The sequence below is a fragment of the Leishmania panamensis genome (genome assembly GCF_000755165.1).
Source record: "Leishmania panamensis strain MHOM/PA/94/PSC-1 chromosome 13 sequence".
Lineage (NCBI taxonomy): Eukaryota > Euglenozoa > Kinetoplastea > Trypanosomatida > Trypanosomatidae > Leishmania > Leishmania panamensis.
In genome coordinates this window covers 151,161-171,163 of record NC_025858.1, presented here as the reverse complement: position 1 = coordinate 171,163, position 20,003 = coordinate 151,161, and the positions used below count along the sequence as shown (strand labels likewise).

The 20,003-nt window shown below is 57.7% G+C and overlaps 8 protein-coding genes across 8 annotated transcripts in view, besides 1 other annotated feature; all 8 read right to left on the bottom strand.

Moving 5' to 3' along the window:
* Positions 1–2,400: 2,400 nt before the first annotated feature.
* On the bottom strand, positions 2,401–2,835 carry LPMP_130460 (40S ribosomal protein S12, putative; the record flags this gene model as incomplete). The annotated part of the gene is made up of 1 exon (XM_010698826.1): positions 2,401–2,835. The coding sequence occupies one exon, from the start codon at positions 2,833–2,835 to the stop codon at positions 2,401–2,403; it is 435 nt and encodes a 144-aa protein (XP_010697128.1).
* A 1,152-nt stretch (positions 2,836–3,987) lies between these two features.
* On the bottom strand, positions 3,988–4,584 carry LPMP_130450 (60S ribosomal protein L18, putative; the record flags this gene model as incomplete). The annotated part of the gene is made up of 1 exon (XM_010698825.1): positions 3,988–4,584. The coding sequence occupies one exon, from the start codon at positions 4,582–4,584 to the stop codon at positions 3,988–3,990; it is 597 nt and encodes a 198-aa protein (XP_010697127.1).
* A 1,074-nt stretch (positions 4,585–5,658) lies between these two features.
* Positions 5,659–7,635, bottom strand: LPMP_130440 (hypothetical protein; the record flags this gene model as incomplete). Its single annotated transcript, XM_010698824.1, has 1 exon — positions 5,659–7,635. The coding sequence occupies one exon, from the start codon at positions 7,633–7,635 to the stop codon at positions 5,659–5,661; it is 1,977 nt and encodes a 658-aa protein (XP_010697126.1).
* A 754-nt stretch (positions 7,636–8,389) lies between these two features.
* Positions 8,390–8,986, bottom strand: LPMP_130430 (hypothetical protein; the record flags this gene model as incomplete). The annotated part of the gene is made up of 1 exon (XM_010698823.1): positions 8,390–8,986. The coding sequence occupies one exon, from the start codon at positions 8,984–8,986 to the stop codon at positions 8,390–8,392; it is 597 nt and encodes a 198-aa protein (XP_010697125.1).
* An 807-nt stretch (positions 8,987–9,793) lies between these two features.
* On the bottom strand, positions 9,794–12,754 carry LPMP_130420 (hypothetical protein; the record flags this gene model as incomplete). Its single annotated transcript, XM_010698822.1, has 1 exon — positions 9,794–12,754. The coding sequence occupies one exon, from the start codon at positions 12,752–12,754 to the stop codon at positions 9,794–9,796; it is 2,961 nt and encodes a 986-aa protein (XP_010697124.1).
* Positions 12,755–15,043: 2,289 nt separating this feature from the next.
* Positions 15,044–15,319: a repeat region.
* Positions 15,320–15,954: 635 nt separating this feature from the next.
* On the bottom strand, positions 15,955–16,791 carry LPMP_130410 (hypothetical protein; the record flags this gene model as incomplete). Its single annotated transcript, XM_010698821.1, has 1 exon — positions 15,955–16,791. The coding sequence occupies one exon, from the start codon at positions 16,789–16,791 to the stop codon at positions 15,955–15,957; it is 837 nt and encodes a 278-aa protein (XP_010697123.1).
* Positions 16,792–17,935: 1,144 nt separating this feature from the next.
* On the bottom strand, positions 17,936–18,832 carry LPMP_130400 (hypothetical protein; the record flags this gene model as incomplete). Its single annotated transcript, XM_010698820.1, has 1 exon — positions 17,936–18,832. The coding sequence occupies one exon, from the start codon at positions 18,830–18,832 to the stop codon at positions 17,936–17,938; it is 897 nt and encodes a 298-aa protein (XP_010697122.1).
* Positions 18,833–19,512: 680 nt separating this feature from the next.
* The window catches only part of LPMP_130390 (RNA helicase, putative), a gene marked incomplete at both ends in the record, with an annotated part of 5,961 nt that continues 5,470 nt past the window's right edge, over positions 19,513–20,003 (bottom strand). Inside the window, one exon of the mRNA XM_010698819.1 lies at positions 19,513–20,003. This exon is cut by the window's right edge and continues 5,470 nt beyond it. Within this exon, the coding sequence (XP_010697121.1) occupies positions 19,513–20,003 (491 nt within the window).

Sequence of the window (20,003 nt, the reverse complement as noted above, 5' to 3'; positions counted from 1 at the left end):
GTTTTCGCTCCACGCTGTACATCGTCTGTCTCTCCCCTCGTTCCCTCCATGGATGCCTCGGCGCCACGCCCACGTGCGTCACTCACACACACACACACACACAACTTGCTTCCTTTGCCGAGTGTCGGTGTACGCGTGCTGCAGGGGGAGGGGGAGGGGATCAGGGAAGGGAAAGAAGAACAGAGTTAGCAAAGAGAGACAGGGGAAGAGGGGATAGGGCACGTATACGCGCAATACACACAGCCACACAGACAGAGAGAGAGAGCGCGCGAGTCAGCGAGACCAGGAACGACGTGCGAGTAGAAACGGTAGCCGAGACGGAAGATGGAAAAAAAAAGGGAAGAAAACGAACGAAGAGGCAACGCAAAAAAAAAAAGGAAAAGAAAAACGGTGGCGAGGGCTCGCGCTGAGCGCACACGCACGTATGCACGCGGAGGCACCACTACACAGTACAGAGACCAACAAAGGAGAAGGACGCACACGCACACGAGTCAGCACAGCACAAATAGAGAAATCAGTCACGCTTCTGCCTCCTTGTAGTGGTGGGGTGTGCAGGTGGGTGTCCGTGTCGGTGTGCCTTTTTTGTTCTGTTTCTTCGGCCCCCTTCCTCTTCCTCTGATTGATGCTCGTTAAATCGCCCCCTACACACGCGACAACTCATACACTTATATATATATATATATGTAGGTGTACCTGCGCACGCACACCACACACACAGCGCGCTACAGGTATGGAGGAGGAAGGAGGGTGGCGGAGATGGGCGTATGGGGAGTAGTGGGGGGAGTGTGTGGAGGGGGGGGTGATTGGTGGCGGGCGAAGCGAAACCGCACCGGTCTTGTGGTCTTACTTCACCAGCTACCAGCACAAGAGCACCAGAGAACAAAACGAACAACAAAAACAAAAAAGCGGGGGAGGAGGGGCACAGCAATGGAGAGACGAAGCAAGCAAGAAAAGGAGGGAGGGGGGTAACACCAACGAGCAGATGTACGCCGATACACACGCTGTGATGTGAACGTGCACGCAAAACACACGCAGAGAGAGGCAGGAGGCACAGAATTATAGGGAAAGAGAGACAGGCACAGCCACGGGCACAGGCGCGCGGTGGGGAGCGGCACACAAGAAAGGAATCGCCTCACGTCACGTAGCACACGCGTGTACGTGATAATCGTGTAATACCTCCTACCTCCTATTCGTTCAAGAAACTACTGGCGGAGTGCGCGATGTGTAGTGATACCTCAAACGTGCAATGAGATCCGCACAGAGAGAGGGAGACACGCAGCTGACGTAGTTGTATCAGCAGATGACACGAGGCGATGGTCAAGGAAGGAGAAGGAAACGCAACAGGAGAGGATGAGGAGAGTGAGTACGTAAAGATCGCGTCTAGGAGAGGTGGAGAGCACACGGGAGGCAAGAGCAACGCTTATCACCCTCACGTGTGCCCACAAGCCGCTCGCGTTCTGCCTCTCTCATGGGTATAGACGGAGGATGGGAAAGAGGATGCACAACGAGTGTTTTTCCCACAAGCGGAGGGAAAGGAGTGCGTGTGTCTCTGCCTGTCTGATCGCACGCGCCCCTCCCCCTCACCCCTGCCTCCGTGTCACTGATATTTCTCTGTTGTTGTTTCCCCTCCTGCTGCTGCGGTCTTCCGCAAGGCTTTGGAGTCGTTTGTGTGTTTTGTCTTTTTGCTGCTGCTGTGCAGTCGTTGAGCTTTAGCGAATAAAAATTAAAGTTACCAAACGAAAAAAAGAAAGAAAATACAGTTGGCTATTTCGTAAACAGCACTCCCTTCCAGACATCAGCTGCACACCCTTCCCCCCTCCTCCGCTCTCTCTCCTCGCTTGCCCTGGCGTACCATCTGCCCTCCCTCCCCCTCGCTACTCAGCTACACACACGCATGCTCATGTGTGTACGAGTACGACAGAGAGAAGAGAAGGAGAAGGAGGAAGAGAAGAAGAAGGAGAAGAAAGGCATAAATGGACCAGGGAGAGAGCCGCTCCTCATCACACAGAAAGAGAGAGACACACACACACTGCATCACATGACAGCAATCATCACAAACGTGCACATACGTACGCCAACGACAGCACAGGCATACACGCCTACGCAAATCCCTTTCTTCTGCATTCGCGTAGGCGTCCGCGTGAGCGTCAGTGCGTGTGACGGTGTGCTCCTTGCGTCCACCCTCTATGCAGCTTCTTTCGCTTTGCTCAGTCCTTTGAGGAGACGAAAACTTAAACAGGAGATGAGGCTTGTCCCTCGGAAATCGCCTTGCGGCCCTCCCTTCCTCCCCTCAGTCATGCATGCGTGCTCACGCAAGCAAAAACACAGTCTTGCTCACTCAGTAAGAGAGCGACTAGGAAAGGAGGAAGTAAAGAACAAGGGCGACGGGAGGAAGTTGCTTTAGTGCAGCTGAGACAGTAGGTAGTCCAGAGCCTTTGTGCGCTCACCGAAGTCGCGAATGGCAACAGAGGAGCACTTGAGAGTCTTGGTCACCTCACCGGTCACATCGCGGCGAGCGAGGCCTGCCCATTGGGCCAGCTTCATGCGCTCCTCGACGTTGATCAGATCGATGTTGCCTTGCTTGGCGAGCGCGGTGACAAGTTTCTTGTACTCCTCATCTTCGCAGTCATCAGCCAGAATGCACATGTGCGCAGTCTTGCAGTCCAGGGCGCGGGCCACCTCGGAGAGGCCGCGGACGAGACCGTTGGCCTCGAGCGACTTCTGGATCACAATGCGGACAGCATCCTCCAGGCTTTCCGGGGTGACATCGTTCATGACGTTCTCCTCGACCGCAGAGACTTCAACACGAGCGGTTTCCTCAGCCATTGTGGTCATCTTTGTTTCTTTTTCGAAAGGAAAGAGAGAGCGTGTGAGTGTGCGGATAACGAAATCTGCAGAAGACGTGAGTGTGAGAATGAGTAAAAGTATTGTGTGTGTGTTGGTGTGTGTGTGTTGGTGTTGGTGTGTGTGTGTTGGTGTTGGTGTTGGTGTGTGTGGTGGAAAGACATGCATCCAGCAGAAGAAAAAAAGAAGACGCAGCAGCGAAGAGAGGAGCGAGATTGCAGTAGTATGAGGAGCAAAGACGAATTCGAAAAGGCAAAACACGCGCTTGGGAATTAGCGTCTAAGAACAAGAAGCGGTGCATAGTGGCGTATCCGTGCGCATCGATGTGTCGGGGGCGCCGCAATGAGGTGCAGGCCTGTTAGGGGGGGAGAGAGGCAAAGCGAGAGGGAAAGAAGAAGGGGGAAAGAGGAGCGTACCTCGCACATACGCGTGCAGCTTTGAGTCCGCAAGCCCTGTCACCTCCACATTCCTTACCTTGAGCCTCACATTCTCCCCACGACATACATGCGTATGATCTTGCCCCCCTTTTCCTCACCGCGCACTTCGCCCTCATCCCCCTTCTTTCCCCTCCGTCTCACATAGAAAGAGGAGCGAGGAAAGAAGAGGGTCCAAGGAAAGCGAGAGACAGTGTAGTACCTGCGCCCTCCCCCCCCCCGCTTTAATGTACACCACACACCACATGTAACACCTGCGCAGAGGCACACACTCCTCGCTGCTCCTCCTCCTCACCCACCTACACACATCGCAAATCATTCCCCATATACCCTCCCTCCTCTATCATCGTCCGTGTATCTACGCACATACACATGGAGGAAGAGGACGGCGGGGGAAGAGGCCGTGGACCTGAAGGAGTGCGACAGAGATAGCGCGAGAGAGCGGGTAGAGGGGGGGCGGCGGCGTCGCGGTGTCGCCTTTTGGCTTTTTTTTCTGAGAATGAGTGGACTGAGGAAAGAAAAGCCAAAGAGAGTGAAAGGAAAGAAACAATCAAAACGTACAAGAGAAACGTCAGAGCGAGAGAGAGAGAGTGCAAGACGACGCAGCGGTGCAGAGGAGAAAGAGGGGGGCGAACACGCGAGTACGCGAAAGCCTGTGTGCACGCCGACAAACAGCCGCATCCATCACATCGAATGACTGTCATCCTGCTTAGACGTGACGGAAGGCCTTGCGCTTGTACGACTGACCCGGGCGGCGGCCGCGCTTCGTCTCCTTGCCACGGTTGGTCGCGTACGGCTTCGAGTGGCTGCCAGGTACGCCAGAGGCGCCGAAGTGGCGCACAGACTCACGGCCAGACTTGCGGCCACGCATGAGGTACGTGTTCTTGCCAGTCGGAGCAATCATGGCGAGCTGGTCGAAAGTGAGGCACTCACCACCGGCGGCGACGATGCTCTGGCGCGCGTTCTTGGAAAAGCGCAGGGCGCAGACGCGCATCGCGGGGATACGGGCCATGCGTACATCATCCAGCACATCGCCGACCACGACGGCAATCGGGGCCTTCTTGCACTTTGCGGTGAAGACAGCCTTGCGCTTCATGACGACGGCAACACGGCTCAGCGAGATCGGGGCTCGGTTGCTACGGCTCTTGATCAGGCGCTGGTACACAACCTTGTTGAAGCCAGAGCTTGTGCGCTTCGCGAGGAACTTGTACAGCTTGATCAGCAACTTGATGTAGGGGTTCGTTGAGTACGTGTGGTGGCGAACCACACGACTCTTCTTGGAGATACCAGTCAGATCGACGCCCATTGTTTCTCTCGTTCGTTTCTCTTTGGTTTTACGTGTACGTGTGTTGGTAAGGAGTGGGGGAGTGAGAGCGAGACGATGGAAAGAGAAGGGGGCCAGGGGAGACACACGGGAAGAGAAATGTGTCATCGCATAGGGGAAGTGGCTACATAAGTGCTCGAGGCGGTGGCCAGCCCAAGCCGCAAACCGGAAAGGGGACTCGATCGGGGGGGGGGGGGTATGCTGGCGTCCTGCTCTTACTTTGCTCACATACACATGGAAATACTCAACAGAGCAAAATTTCAAGTGATGCAGCACACCACCTCTACATCGCATAAAGCATTATGTGTGCGTGGATGTGCGATAGCAGAGCAAGCAAGTGCATTCGCCACAGCCGCCGCATCATCATCATCGACATGCAGCTCCCCATTTCCACAAGTGGTCCTCAGTTGTCCTACACGTAATGCAAGCGTGCCTCTCCGTGCATGATGTACATGTGCATACACTTTAGTTTACGCCCATCAACTTTGAGTGAAACTTTGCATTAGAACCAACTGCATCATATTGCGTTAAACACCTTCCTTTTCCGTCCCTGTTGTCCCTGCTGGTGTGCGCCTCCGTGCGTGTGCGCGTGTGTGAAGCTGTTGGCTGGATGAGCGGCTGAGCGGGAAAGGTAGACAACACCTCTCGCGTTCTTGTCTGCTCTTCGCTCCCGAGTGGCATCTCCACCCGCATAGTCACGTACACTGACGCCTGAGAGCACAGTGCGTGGCTCACGAATGAGAGGGAAGAGGCAAGTCAAAAGCAGCGGTCATGTCCACAAGGAGAGTGAAAGACTGCCTGAGCTGCAGGAGATAAGTGAAAGGGGGGGAGGACAGTACAAAGTGGTGGGAGAGGGGAGAGAATAGGGGGGGACGCGGGGAAGGGGAAACGGTGGAAGCGGGTGCTCCTAGTCACACATACATAGAGATGCGCACACACGAGCCTAGACAGGCCTGGAGAATGCCCTCTCCGCACCCCCTTCTCCCCCGTCCCTCCCTCGTTCCCTCTCTCCACGACCCTTTCTCTCGCCTCAGCTCCCTCCGAGTCAGACTACATCTACTCCTGGAAGTCGTCATCGTCGGCAAAGGCCTTCTGATTGGTGGCCATGTCTGCATACGGCTGCCCCACCGACGCATACGCACGGACCCACGAGAGAGTCTCGATGTGTCTCTGCACCTTACCGAACCCGGCGGCACGACGACGACGGCGCTTGATGAACTTAATCGCCCGTGACGCCGCTTCGTCGGCTGCGTGCTGCGCTTCAGCACGAATACCCTCCTCCGGCTTTACTGTGTCTTCGTGCGCTGGCGCCCCTGTTCGCTTCTGCTCAGCAAAGTCACTCGCGGGGCCGGCCGATGTGGCATCTGCGACTTCTACAGGCTCTTTCTCACTCACCGAAGAGGAAGCAGTGGCGGCACCGGTGTTGGGTGCCTGCTGATCCTGCTGGGTCTGGTCCTGGCCCGCTGTCGTGCGGGCCAGGGACATCACAAACGCACCGACCGATGCGTCCCCGCTCGGGGCGCTGGCCACCACCCAGTAGCCATGGCCCAGCTCACCCCTGAGCTGGTCAAAGCCCCACCCCGCAAAGCCGCACAAGACGACAATGTCCGCTTCCGCAGAAGCCTCCCCCGCATCCAGCTTCGCCATGAGGGCGTCGAGGTCGCCGTCCAGCCACAGGTTTGACCCGAGTGGCAGCGCGTGCGGGACGTCAGGCACTCGGTGGAGAAGGAAGATGCTCTCGTCAAAGGAGCTGCCGGACATGACCGGGCCTCCGATCATCAGTGTGTGCTGCGTCAGGTGTCGGCGAAAGATTGGATGCACGCGGCCCAGCCGAACCGTCGCCTCGACGGACATCTCCACCCCCTCCTCGTTGCGAAGCGGCTTGTTGAGCACAAGAGCCGCGGACTCGTGCATGACGTGGCGCACCATGAGTAGAACGGTGCGCCGGAAAAAGCCGCGTGCGGTGGGATGAGAAAGAAGCAGCTGCACCTCCTTGGGCTCTTCCGTCACCTCTCCCTGAGCGGAGAGGATGTCGCTCAGCTCCTCGCCGGACGGTGCCCTTCTCTCCACCGGCAGGCTTGTGAAGTCCACCTTTACGCTCCTCTCCGCCATACTACCTACATCATCCTCCCCCTCCATCTCAGGTGCGCCGTCGAAAGCGTTTCCCGCAGCCGTGGGTGGTTCAGGAGTCATTGCTGCCCCTGAGGTTGCAGCCGCAACCGTCGCCGTTGGATTGTCGTTATCGCACGACGAGGAGGAGCGCTTCTTCGCGCGGCGCGTTTGGCGGTGTAGCGAGACTCGTTGATCTTCGTTGAGGCCGTGAATGAGAGAGTTGTGCAGCGGCATCACCTCCAGTGCTCGCTGCAGCTGTGCCACATCAGAAGCCTTCGAAGACGACGTTGAGGACGACGCAGCGCCCATCGTCGCCATCTTCGCCTTTCCCGCGCTATCCAGGTCGCAGACGTACTGCAGCTCCTTGACCGCTGCGAAGGCGTTGGTGATGTTGCTCATAGAGAACGGAGTAGCCTCATAGATCTGCCGAAGAGCCACTGTCAAGGTACTGTAGGGCAGCACGCATAACGGTACGGTGGTGCCACGTGCACCACCCAGTGATGCGGTGGAGGAGCGGGAAGCAGCAGAGGCCTCGGCAGCCCCGGCATCTTCTGTTGCGGAGGAGGTAGCGGTAGGTGCACCTTCGCCGCTGGCGACTGCATCGCCATTTACCTTTGTTGCCGTTGTGTACATGGACGCACATTGCTCTCTGTACGCCTCCACCGCCCGCATCGTCTCCTGCGGAAGCGGCGGGATGTATTGTGGACTACCATTGTTCAGTCGCCGAATCAACGCATCCAAGAAGGTGCGTGACTCGGCCCACTTCATTTCGCTAATGTTGAACGGCTGCCATTCCATCATACGATGGTCGTACACCTGCAAGGGGCAGCACATGAGCTGCGTCCGCATCGCCACACTGGTGTCGACGCGGCGGCACATTTTGTACAGCTTGCGGTACGTAGTAAGCACTACCTTCTCCATTTATGTGAGTATCGCTGGTATGTGTGGCTAGGCAAGCTTGTGGGGAACAGAGGGGCGGGCGGGTGTGTGCCTTTACAGTCGCCTCCCTCCCGTACCGAAGCGCGTCTAGTCTGCGCACCTGGTGCTTCACACCGAAAGACTCAAAGAGAAAGAAAAGGTGGGCGAGCTTACGATCCCCGTGATACGTTCTGCAACCCAGCACTTCACAGAATAAACCTAGCCGCCCCCACGTAACGTACATGGAGCCACACACACACACATACACAAAGAGAGGAGAGTAAGGAAGAGAGAAGGATTGCCAAAGTGCAGGGGACGCATCTAAGCACCTACCACCTCCCAAAACCTACCCTTGGGCAAGCCGAACCAGGAGGCGCGATGTTGAGCGCACAACACGTCAGCATACACTTTCGGTGGTGGTGGGAAAACGTAGCCTGGCCTGGTACAGCCTTGCCGCCGCAACACTCAGAAAAAGAGGAGGCAACGAGTGCATGACGAAACGGTGCGCATAAGCCCCTCCGTGTCTCTCTCTATCTCTGTGTGTGTGCTTCTGAATCAGCAGCATGCACTCTGATGCAGTCCAAGGAGATGCAGATGACGAAGCATGCGCCCGTGTGTCTGAGGATGCGTACATGTGACCAACAACAAGGGCGCATTCAGCTGCTCGGATATTAAGAGGCGAGCTGAGAGAGCAAGAATAGCAATACGCAATCCACACATGCCTCCCCACCAGCAAGCGCTTTCCCGGCTGTTTTTTTTACTCCATCAATTCTGCGGCGGGTGACTCTTCCTTTGTAGTCGCGTCCAGCTTGCGGCGCCGCTTCACAACGGCGTGCATCGGGTTGCCCTGCCGCTCCTCCCGCATCTTCGCTGCATTATTGATGTAGCGCTGCTCGTTCCAGACATTTTCGAGCACGCCCCACAGGCGCCACGTCACCGCAACACCCATGGGTACAACGGGTAGGACAAGCCGATTCTGGTAGATGCCGAGGTAGAGCGCGACTGCCGTGCAAATTGAGCTGATACCCGTCAGTCCGTACACGCCAGACTGGTAGAAGAAAACACTCCATGAGGCGCTGCTGTGCTCCTTCAGCAGGCGCGAGGTGCTCGGCCGCACCAGTGCCGGCGAGATCGCGCCATCGCCGGAGCCTACGGGGATCACCTGCACGTCCTCGCCGCTCTCCGCGATGCGGCGGCGCCGATCAAGATAGCGCTTCTCGCGATAGAAGTCCGTTAGCACGCTGCACTTGGCGGCCCTGTAAATTTCATCGTACGAAACGCTTCGCCCAATCGACTTATTGTTGAGGATGGGGGCCGGATTGGCGCTCGTGTTGGTGCCCTCTGGCGTCTGCATCGTGTAGAAGGGGGATGGGTTTGTGTACGTGTGGGGAAGAGGAGGGGCGTGCGGGCGCGCGCAGAGCCGCTTGTTGCACGCGTGGAATGTGTTCTCGCTGCCCAAGAACAGATGGGCCTGTAGCAAGGAGGAAGATAGGGGTAGAGGACGCTAGCCGGCTCTGCGCAGAGAAGGTGAGGGGTAGAGGCACCACTACTTGCGTCCAAAAGGGTGCTCACGCACACGCACAGCCGTGTGTGTTCACCTCACTCCCTCTCTCCCTGCAGCTGCCACTCGTAGGCACGGCAAAGACGATTGAACACGCAAGCATGAGGAAGAAGCGAAAGAGAAAGAGCAGAAATGGAGTCTGTGCTTCGCTCTCTCTCCCTCCTACCCGTCCTCACTCACCCGCGCACACTGCTCTGAGTTCTAGACCCGTACATGCTTGGGTGTACACGTGAGGGAGGACAGAGGCTAGCAAGGAGAGGAACGATGGCGTGTGTTCTCAAAGAAATCAGCCCCGCACAAGTCCACACGCCCTCAAGCTGTAACAAAGCGGTGAGGGGAGGGGGCACACAACGTGTTTGGCGAGCAACCGCTACTGCTACTTGATGAAGGGGTAAGCTGCTCTCGAACACCGCTGCGCTACTCGATTTTCACCTCACTGAGTTTGGGGTGTCTTCTATTCGCAGAAAACGAGAGGGAGATGTGCATGTGCAACAGCAGCAGCAGCACACACAGGCAGGCAAGCAAGACGATACCCTCACGTCTTGTATGCCGCTGTTTGACTGTTTTTTATGGTTGTGTGGCTCTTCCACTTCCCCTGCACTACTGGGCGACAGAAGAAGAGGCGGGGGAGTTGGCACAGGACAGTAAGGCGATGAAGTTGCTCAAGTCGTCCAGGCTCCCTGTCGCTATAAAGTTGGCGGTGGATGTATCCTCCACGTCCCGGTTCGTCACAGCCCGATTGGGTGCATCAGCACTGCTGCTGAGGTACTCCTCCAGCGTGGACCACGTCGTCTGTGATAGGGTCAGGTCGCGCGGAGGATGATGGGCGTGTAGGCGCTGCTGCCACTGCCGCTGCGCTGGAAGCGCTGCCGGTGATGTCATCGCATAAGTGCGAGGAACGGGGTCTGTGTCCGAGTCCGCCGCCCACATACTCGACACAGGTGGAAGCGAGGCATCAAGAGACGATGATCCAATCCGCTGCTTCTCGTCTGCAGTGTCTCTCGGCGACCGGAAGTCGCGAGGATCCACGCCACGAGTGGACGTGGCGCCCTCAGCCTCAACGGTCGTGTCTGTGAGACGACAATACACCCTTGTCGAGTCCACTTCCTGCGCTCCTTTCGAGGAGGCCAACACCTTCGCGGCACCCTCATTATGCACACCGTGATGCGCTATAGGTGCACTGTCAGACTGTGGGGGCCCCTGCTGTGACCCTTGTGCAGTAGACAACACGTCACTACCCTCCCTAGTGCCGGCTTGCGGAAGTCGCTGCTCTGCTCGCAGCAGTGCAGAGGACCACGGCTGTGTGTCAGTGTCATGGCTAGCCTCAGCGGTGCTGGGAGTACGACACATCTTCTGGCCTGGCGCCGCCACCTCCACTCTACGTTTCGCCTGAAACGCCTCTGATGCTGGAGAAGGCGAGAACGATGAGGGCGAGGGAGGCGCTTCCGCAGAGTTCTTCTTGGTCATCGTGGTTGCGTTGTTAGAGGCATGCACGGTGGTGAAGGTGTTGGTGCTGTTCGACGGCTTGGGCATGGCGTTAATGTCAACGGTGGTCAGCGGTTGTGTGCGCGCCGGATGGGTAGTCACCACCTCTTGCAGCGGTGGGGGAAATGAGCCGCACAGAAGATGCTGCGGCGCCTCGTGGCGTAGACGGGACGTCATCTCCGCGGTTCGGCGACACTTCCGCTCCACTGCATGGCGGTCCCGATCGACCACTCGCTGCTCAGCCGCCACCGTGATGAGCCCCTTTTCCACCTCCACCTCCACCTCCTGAGTGATACGCTGCTGGGCCACTTGCGTCTGCCCCGCTGACCACAGCGCAGCGCACCTGTCCTGCAGTGCTGCCTGCTCGTCCCGCATCTCCTCCAGCTTGCGGAGATATGCGGAAGTGCACTGCCGCCGAGACGTAAGTAGAGAGCGTCGAGTGTCGTCACGGGCACGTAGCCTGTTCTGCAGCACATCCAGTAAGGCAGTGGAGACGACATCCTGGGGTGCGGCGTAGGTGTCTGACACGTACTGGCCATCCGCGGTGCCAGGAGTGCTGCTGGAAACAGGAAGAATTAGTGAGCACGCCGCAGCAAGGTTCTGGCGGTGCGCCGCCTCCCATGTCTTCGCCAAGGCGTCGATGCGGGCCTGGTGTGCGTGCTGTACGCAACGCGTCTGCTGTAGCCGCTCCACAACCTCCGTGCATAGAGAAGTTGTCAAACCACGCCGAAGCTCGTCGCACTGCTGGCGGAGGAGAGACGCAGCCTGCTGGCGCGCGGCCTCGTCCGCCACGGCGCTGCGTAAAACGTGCGCAAGCTCTTCGGCGTGCATGCGAGCTACACTAAAAGCGCTAGCCATCCCTGACGCACCGCCACGGAGACGTTCCACCAAACGCGCCTTCAGCGCCAGCACCTCCTCCCTGAGCGGCTGGGCATGCTGGCTGCTGGTCGCGGCGGCGGCATCACGGAGTGCCTGAAAGGAGTTGCGGTTGACTGCCTCACCGGAGCGGCGCAGTCGCTGTAGCTGCTCTGTCAGTGATTCCACCTCAGCGTGGTGACGCCGACGGCGTGCGTCGGCCTCCGCAAGCAGGCGACTCTCCAGCTCCCGGTGTTGTGCGTCATCCATCGCCATGTCTCCCTCGACGACGGTGTGCGCCTTTTTCCGAAGAAGTGCGCAAGCCTCCTCGGCTGCCTGCGTGTGGTGCTGTGTGGAGAGTGTCATCTTCGCCGTCACATCCCTCAGGAGCTGCTGCAGTCGCTCTGCGGTGTGGCTGCGCAGTTCCGCGGCCATCCGACGCACATCCGCCTGCAAAGCTGCAACGTTGTCTTGTTTGAGAAGCGCCCGCTCCTTGTAAAAGGTCATATACCGCTGCATCATGTCCACCATGTAGCGGTTGAAGAATTGCTTGTGCAGCTCCGCGTCCTGCATCCACGCCTGCTCTCGCCCTCGCCGGACAGAGTGTGCCGCGTCAAGCGTGCTGGTGTGTAGGTAGTCGACAAGGCTGTCGCGCGCGTGGCGCAGGCGTTTGTCGCAGTAACCGCGTAGTACCATCACTGCCTGGCGCAAGGTGCTCTCGAGTTGTGTGGTGGACAACTCAGCCGACGGAGAGCCAACAGCGTCGGGGGCAGCACCAGCTGTTGAGCTGGACGAGCTTGCATCACCTGTTGCCGGTACTACCGCGTTGGTAACGTGACTGAAAAGGGCAAGACGCACACCAGCTTCGCTGTAAGGTTGCATCTCGAGCACGAGTGCCGCTTGCTCTCGCAATTCGCGCACCGCCTGATCCGCGGCCAGCCCCATGTCGCATACCTGTTGCAGCTGCTTTTCAAAACGCGCTCCATCGAGGCTGCGCACCTCTGCGGCCTGCGCTGCCATTTCCTCCGCATACCGGCTCGTAAGGGTCTCGAGCCTCTCCGTCGTGTAAGCCTTCAGCTCTGCACGCCTCGACGCCAACTCTTGTTCCTTCTCCTCGAGCTCGGTCGTCTTCACCAGCACACTCGTCTCTAGCGCCAAAAGCTCAGTTTCCTCCTTCACTTGGTGATCTTCGACACGCTCTTCCAGCCGCTCCAGCTCCATGTCCAAGGCATCGAGAGTGAGGTAGAGACATCGGACCTCTTTCTTCCTGCACTCCTCAACATTGGCAGCATCAGTGGCAGCACCGCCCGCAGTAGTGGGCAACCCCGCTGCCGCAGCAGGCGCCCCCCTTGGTGGCAGCGAATGCACGGGACCGACACCAGAGAAAGCCCCGGTAGAGGCAAAGTCCAGAAAGGATGGCAAAGGCTCCTGGGCCACGTCATCCATGAGGAAGGGTGGGAGTGATGATGAGGAAAGTGCCTGCCCTGCTGGGCGGGGTAGTGGTGGCGCGCTAAGTCTGCTTGGCATGACTGTTGGAGATCCCGCTGGCTGCAGTGACGAGTCCGTGTCATTCAGCCACGACAGCCCCGAGGCGGCCGGTGCTTCGGCGCTCATGGGGGAAGCGACTTGAATGGTGGGGCTGATGGTGGCTCCAATCGCTGCAGGAGGCCCCAGAGAAGCGCCAGTTGCGCTGGGTTCTACACGAGCCCGTCGCCCAGTTACTGGGGCGGAAGTCGGAGAGGGCCCCAACAGTGGCGTTGCCCCGCTAGCGACAAACTCCGATTGGGGGGACGCCGTACCGAGTCCGAGAGAGCTGCCGACACTCATACCCGATGGGAGCACAGGTGACGCCGCATCAGGCATTACCCCCAGGTCCCCAGCGAGTCTGCCGGAGACCGATGACGGGGAGGACGGGGACGGCCGCCCTAGCCCGACCACAGTGCTTTGAAACCGCCTAAGGTTATTTGCAGACGGATCCTCAAAGTTCATGGCGACAAGAGCGGTGGCATCCAGGAGCCCCTATCTCTTGCTGGTAGCGGAGAGGTGTGGTCGAGCAGCTTTCTGGGTGGTTGTCGGTGTAGCCTAGCACAGGGCCAAGGCAGAGAGAAGGGAGAGTGATCAAGAGGCCAAACTGCCTGTGACGACTTCTATAGCCAGTCAAGGTGTATGACGGTGGTCGTGGATCGAGAATATGAAGGAATGTACGTCGGTGCTTCTATGGAGGTGATGTATGGGTATATATGAGGATACGTGACCAGCATCTCCAATGTGTGGATAGGAAATACGCAGCTTCTTTACCTACATCACGAGCCACAAGGACTCAGGTGCCACAAGCGTTCGAGAAGAGGTGTTTAAGGAGAGTGAAGCATTAAAGCTGATACTGACCTTCTACACGTGTCGCAAGCGCTTTATGCACTGGTGTGCTCAGACACAAAGCTGAGCAAGTCCTCCGTCACCTCTCGAAGAAACAGGAATCGGCGCGGGCGAAAGTGCGAGCAAATGATGCACACAACACTTTCATTCGGCCCGTGAATAAGAAACAATGCTCAGCACAGGATATCTGCCTGCTTAGTATCCACATGGCAACCTGCGACATGGATGAGATGTAGCGCCCAGCCCCTTCACAGCCTATCCGGTTTCGCCCCGGTTCGGCCTTAGGAGGGAAGCAATCCCCCCCCCCCCGACTCAGGGTCAGGAAAACACCTGCATTACCGGCAAAGGGTCTGTATGGAAGCAACCATGCAGAGGAAAGAAAAGAGAGAGAGACGCCCCCACCCCGCCCCCTCACGCGTTGCATTAGGCGCACGAGCGATAAATGTCGCGAGCCTAATGCAACGCTGCAGAAGAGAAAACGCAAGCAGGCCAGCGACGCCACGGCCAAGGCTGCCGTTCGTCGAGGAAGGTCAGCCATCACGACTGCATATCCCCTTCATTTCCAAAGCGAAGAGAGAGGGGGGGGCAATAATGACACCTGTAAGCGCATCCATATATGTATGTATATGCGTATGGGTACACACTGCTGGAAATGACATTTTTTGTTTTGTTTTGTTCTCGAGTTTCAACCAACATCCGAGAGGCTCGGCTGCTCTCTGAAGTCCACACAGGAGAAGGCGTGGGAAAAGAGAAGGGGAGAAGGTCGCCGGCTCGCCTTAATTGATGTATGTGTGTGTGTAGATACTTTGTGAGTCCAGCTTCGTTTTTCTGTTTTCCTGTGCGCGTTTAGAGAAAGCGCACGCCTATGATGGTGTGGAGGCGCTTCTCTGGAAGGGCAAAGGGCTGTCGAAGTCTGCTACTGTGTGTGGGCATGGGTGTGCTCTGACTGACGTTGCACTCGGTGCAGTAGGGGAAGGCATAAAAAGGGACCCCTGGCAGAGACGAGAGAAGGTGCACCCAAAGGAGGAGGAGAATCAACATTGACTCGCCGCGCTGTCTAAGCAGGAGGGAGAGAGGAGGTGGTGGGAAGGGGGGCGACGGAGATGCAGTTGAAGGATTCGGCTTCTAATGTGTAACTCCACCACGAGTTGGTCGGCAAACAGTCGCATACAACCCACAGTTCCTCCACCCCTGGGACACTGCTGCTCAATCGGGATCATCCAGGACGAACCCTCCTGCAGCCAAATCGGGCGGTGCCCCTTCCGAGTCCTTCTCGTCCTTCTTCGGGTGCGTGCTGCGCGTTCGTCGCTACACGGATCTGGGTTGGAGCGCACGCCTCGATCCAAAGGGTGCGGCGCCCAGGGTCCTGCTTGAAGGACGAAGCGGTGGCGTTTGTTGTGCAGGATAAAGGACTGAAGAGGAAACAAGCAAAGGAACTCATCAGCGTCGATTCTGGTAAGATAAAGAGATTATGCGGGGACACACGCGCAACGCCAAAGTAGCAGTGAGAGAGGGAGAGTACAAGGAGGAAGAGAGGAGCGAGAAGGGGAAGCTCACTTGGCGCCCACCACCCACCTCACCCATCGTACCGGCTTACCGCAGCAGATTTGCAGAGAGGTCGTGATACCCGTAGCAGATGCCACGTGGTGTGGTATGGTGTACATGTTGAAGCCTCCTCCTCCCTCGATGTGAGCTTTCTTTTGTTCTTGCATCTTCTGCGTTATGCAAGTCCGAAGTGGACGGTTTGGTGTGTGTGTGGGGGGGGGGGTGCCGTGGGACTCGCAGCCCGAGGTCAGTCCTCACGCGGAAGGCGCGGCCAGTGCAATAAGGTGATGCGATCACTATCAAAGGAAAAAGCCGAAAAAACGAACACAAGGAGAGGGAAAGGGGGGATGAGAAGGCGCCACAAACGGAAAGGTTGAGCTGCTTGCGGATAGGCGTGCGCGTTGTGTTGTTCGATTGGTCGCCGTCTCTGGGCCAGTACATCCTCCCTAGTACCGTCCGTGCCCTCGCCCTCTCTGATCCATGCACGCTGTTGACCTTGGGACCTACTTGGCTGCACACCTGTCGCCACCCTCAACCTCGCCTTCCTCCTCGTCCTCGCCATTCGAGTCGGCCTCCATCCACCGCCGCTCAGCCTCTAGTCGCTCATGAGCGATCTTCTCGTTGCGCATCACAAACGGGTTGGTGGGGCTCTTTTGCCACATCTCCCAAATAATGTCGTTGTATTGGGTGCGACGCAGGCCTGGCCTCTCCTCCTTCACCTGCGAGAGGTGTTCTGCGTAGAAAGCTTTGTAAAGCACCTTGGCACGTTTGCCGATATGGCGGCTGTCGGGGATTTCGGCAACACCAGCGGCGTTGCCGCTCTTCTCCAAGGCCGCCAGCACATCAGTCACGGAGCCAGAGGCCTTGACGGTGTTGCTCTCCGACTCTGCTGCCGGGTGCGCAGCCACGCCCTGTTTGCGGTTTACGTTGCCGGAAGGTAGCGCCACTTCCTCCGTCTTCACCTGTTCGACCACTGCGCCGTGCTGGCCAGCCTTAACCGCGTTGCGCTCCTTATCGTAGTCAGCCAACATCTTCGCCAAGTCTTTCTGGATTTGGCGCTGGGCCACCTTCTTGGGCACCTTCGCACTCATCTCTCGCTCCTCTTCCTCCAGCTGCTCTCTCTTCTCGGCGACACGGCTGGCCTTCTCCGCCTGTTTCTGCTCCATCTCCCGCTGCTTCTCCATCTTCTTCAGCACTTTTGGGTCCGTCTCGGCCCACTGCGCGTTCTCCTTGGCTGCCTCGCGGGCCGCGCAGGAGTCAATGCGCCGCTCCTCATCGCGCAGCCGCGCCTCTTCCCTGTGGCGGTTGGTGTACTTGTTACTCTTGGGGCCACTCGGCATTTTTCGTCGTCCTGTTTGCAAGTGTTAACTGAGGGAAATGAAGGAAGCAACGCAGAAGAGAATAGGAAAGAAAGGGAGAGAAAAACAGGCGGCAGAGTTGCAGTACCCATGTGAAAAAAAGGGGGGCAAGCAGATGAGCAAATGAGATACAACAGCAGCTGCTCGAGGGAGGAGTGGGACGTGGAGGGGGCGGTGGACTCACAGCAGCAAACGCACTAGTCACGCGCTTACCGTTCCCCCCCCCCTTTTGCGTGTATGTGTGTGTGTGTGTGTGTGTGTGTCGACTGAGATAAGAACGATAGATGAAGGCGCCTTGCCAATGCAAAGTGTGCATAGAACGACACCAGCACCCACACAGCTGCTGCGTCTGCTGCCACACGGTGACGACACGATGTCAAAGACAGGGAGAAGAAGGATTGGGAAGAGGAGGCGAAAGTGCACGTGGAAAGTGTCGCCGACAACTTCGTCAAGTTGAAATGAAAGTTGCTCGGGTGCTTTTTCTCTCTATCTGGCCGCTCGTGCGTGTGTGTGTGTCGGGTGTACGCGAAACGAGGCGGTCAGGAGTCTTTTTCGTGGTGACGTGCAGAGATAAAGAGCACGGGAGGGAGGGAAGAGGTGTAGGTGTGGTGGATGACAGTGGGCAACCAAGACACGGGGATGCATCAATACACGCACAGGGAGAGAGCCATGCAGGGGGGAGCAGCGGAGTCTAGTGGTTGGGCAGGAGGAGAGAACATGGGAAAAAGGATCTCGGAAAGCAATGCAAAAGACAGGCACCCGCAGAGAGAAAGAAATGGGGAAGGCGGGTAGGGTGCATGCCCCTGTGCATACGACAGCACAGCACACACACACACACACACACACACATTGCCGAAAGAGCGCCATCTCTATCCCCCTGCCTTTGGTGTGACAACACCTCCATGGCACCGCGATGGGCCAATGCAGCAGAGCTACACGCCTAATAGAACGGTGTCCTTCGTGAATGACTATCAGCAGAGAGGAGCGCAACGCTCCTAACATCACTCATGCACTCGCGCACAAACACTGAGGAAGAGAAGCGTTGCATCGAAGAAGTGGAGGCTCCTCAGGCAGCTCCTGAGAACATCACCTTGGAGGCCATTACAATCCACTGTGTCACCTCCGTTCAACGTCTCCTAACTCCTCGCCTGGCGTCGCAAGGAGGGCACAGCGTCATGGAAACTACGTGGCCGTCGCGCACCACCGGTCTCAGCACCGCTGCGGAGCAGAAGACGTCAAGAGAAGCCCCATGCTCTCCCGGTACAGGGCCGCCGCCTCTCAGCCCCGCGACAAATGACGCTGCGACCTGCGCCGCCTGCACCGCCTCCATCTCAGACCGAAAAGACAGCCGCCGCATCTGCGCCAGAAGCACGTCTGGGTTGCTCAGCGGCCGAAGTACGGAAGACAGGTGCCTCAGGCTCACTATAGCAGCTTCGCCTGCCGCAGAAGAGTGTGATGGCGGAGGGGAGATGTACACACACCTCGCCTGTAACCGTATAAGGTTCACATCGCCACGTTGCAGAGCAGGCACCTCATGCCCATCGTGCAGGTGCATTGTTTGCATTGCCTCTTCAACCGTGGCGAGGGCGCGGCTGTGTCGCTCAGAGACATTGTGGAAACTTGTCTGCATACCTGTGACATCCACGATACGCCTGTGGGCCAGCGCTCGGGGCACAGCGCAGAGAGACATGCGAAGCACCACATCCCCGCTGCAGAACTGCACACGGGACTCTGATGTGCCCAGGGTGCCGCGACGGGCGTCACCCTGGGCGCTGTACCGCCGCGCGTAGTAGCTGTTACCAGCAAGATTTGCAGGAACGGTACCGCGCTGGTTTCCCGTATGCGACTCCGACGGCGTCAGCTCTACACACTCCATGTCGTGCAGCAGGGACGAGTATTGCTGACTCGACGTCTCAAGAGGCGCGTGCCTACAGGGCTTCAAGAGGAAGCATCGACCCGTGATGAGGACGGGTGGACACGGACGACGCGTAGCCCGTGACACAGCCACGCCACGAAATTGCATGACGCTCTCTTGATTCTTATCCAAGGAGGTGTGTGCTGACTATGTTTTGCTCGTTCTCTGGCACGATTGTGCCTTTGGTCAGCCCTTCTTCCCGCAATTTCGTGTTTGGCTGTTGTTGGGTGGATTACGGCGCGTCAGTTGCGCAAGTAATTAGGGTGAGGGGAGCAGACAACACATAAAAGAACAGAGAGTAAAAGAAAAAGAGGAACGATAGGGAATAGAGCGAGAGGAGTAGAACACTATCCATGCGGGTAGAAGAGTCGAGTCGCATCATGGGATGCTGTGTGGCCATGCGCAGAAGTCTGCGCGTGCGCATTTCTCTGTGTGCGTGTGCTGGGGTGTTGTGGTAGTGACAGGTTCGCCGACGAGGTCTGCCCCAAAAGAGAAGCAAAGATGCTGGGCGGGAGGGGAGGGGCAACTCTCCGCACTGTGATCTCAGTGTTCTCTGTTTGTGACTTGGATGTTAGCTACAGTCATCCCGCACGCTGTGCTTTCAAGTGCCAAAATCAGCAGCGAGCGCACACACCGCTGGCATAGCTGCTCACCACGTTTTCTACAAATGCGCATGCCAATTCGTGCGTGCGCATGTGCGTTGATGCTCGTGCAGCGCAATCTTGTCAATCACGACGCACTCGAGAGTGCTCCTAGCAACTCCCCTTCTGCGCCACCTGAGCAGCAGCTCAGTTTGAACGAGGAAGGATGAAGCTGTACTGCTGATCCATGCCGATGTACGAGTCACACACGAGATACATGTTCAGCTCCACGGTGCCGTCGGGGTTGTACTGTACCCAGTCCTCGTCCCATTCGATCTGCAGCGTCGTCGTGCTGCTCTGCCGCAGTCGATTCACACGCTTCAAGGCAACAAGCTCGCCCGTTGGTTCGTGGCCGACCACTACCCAGTACTGCTCATCTTTCGCCTTCGAAAAGTGCGGCGCGATGACGCTCTTTTGTCCAAAAGAAAGCCGTTGCAAATGCACCGTCAGTTCGTACGTCAGGACAGCCTCCTCGTCGTTCGCACCCGTCTCCTCCGCTGCAGTAGGCTGCTGTTGCTGAATGGTGAGGTCAACCTGGATGAGCGGCAGCCCGCGCACCGCCTCCATCGACTCGTTCACGTCCCGCTCCCGCAGCCCGAAGATGGGCATCTCGAGCACCTTCTGAAAACTATGTAGCA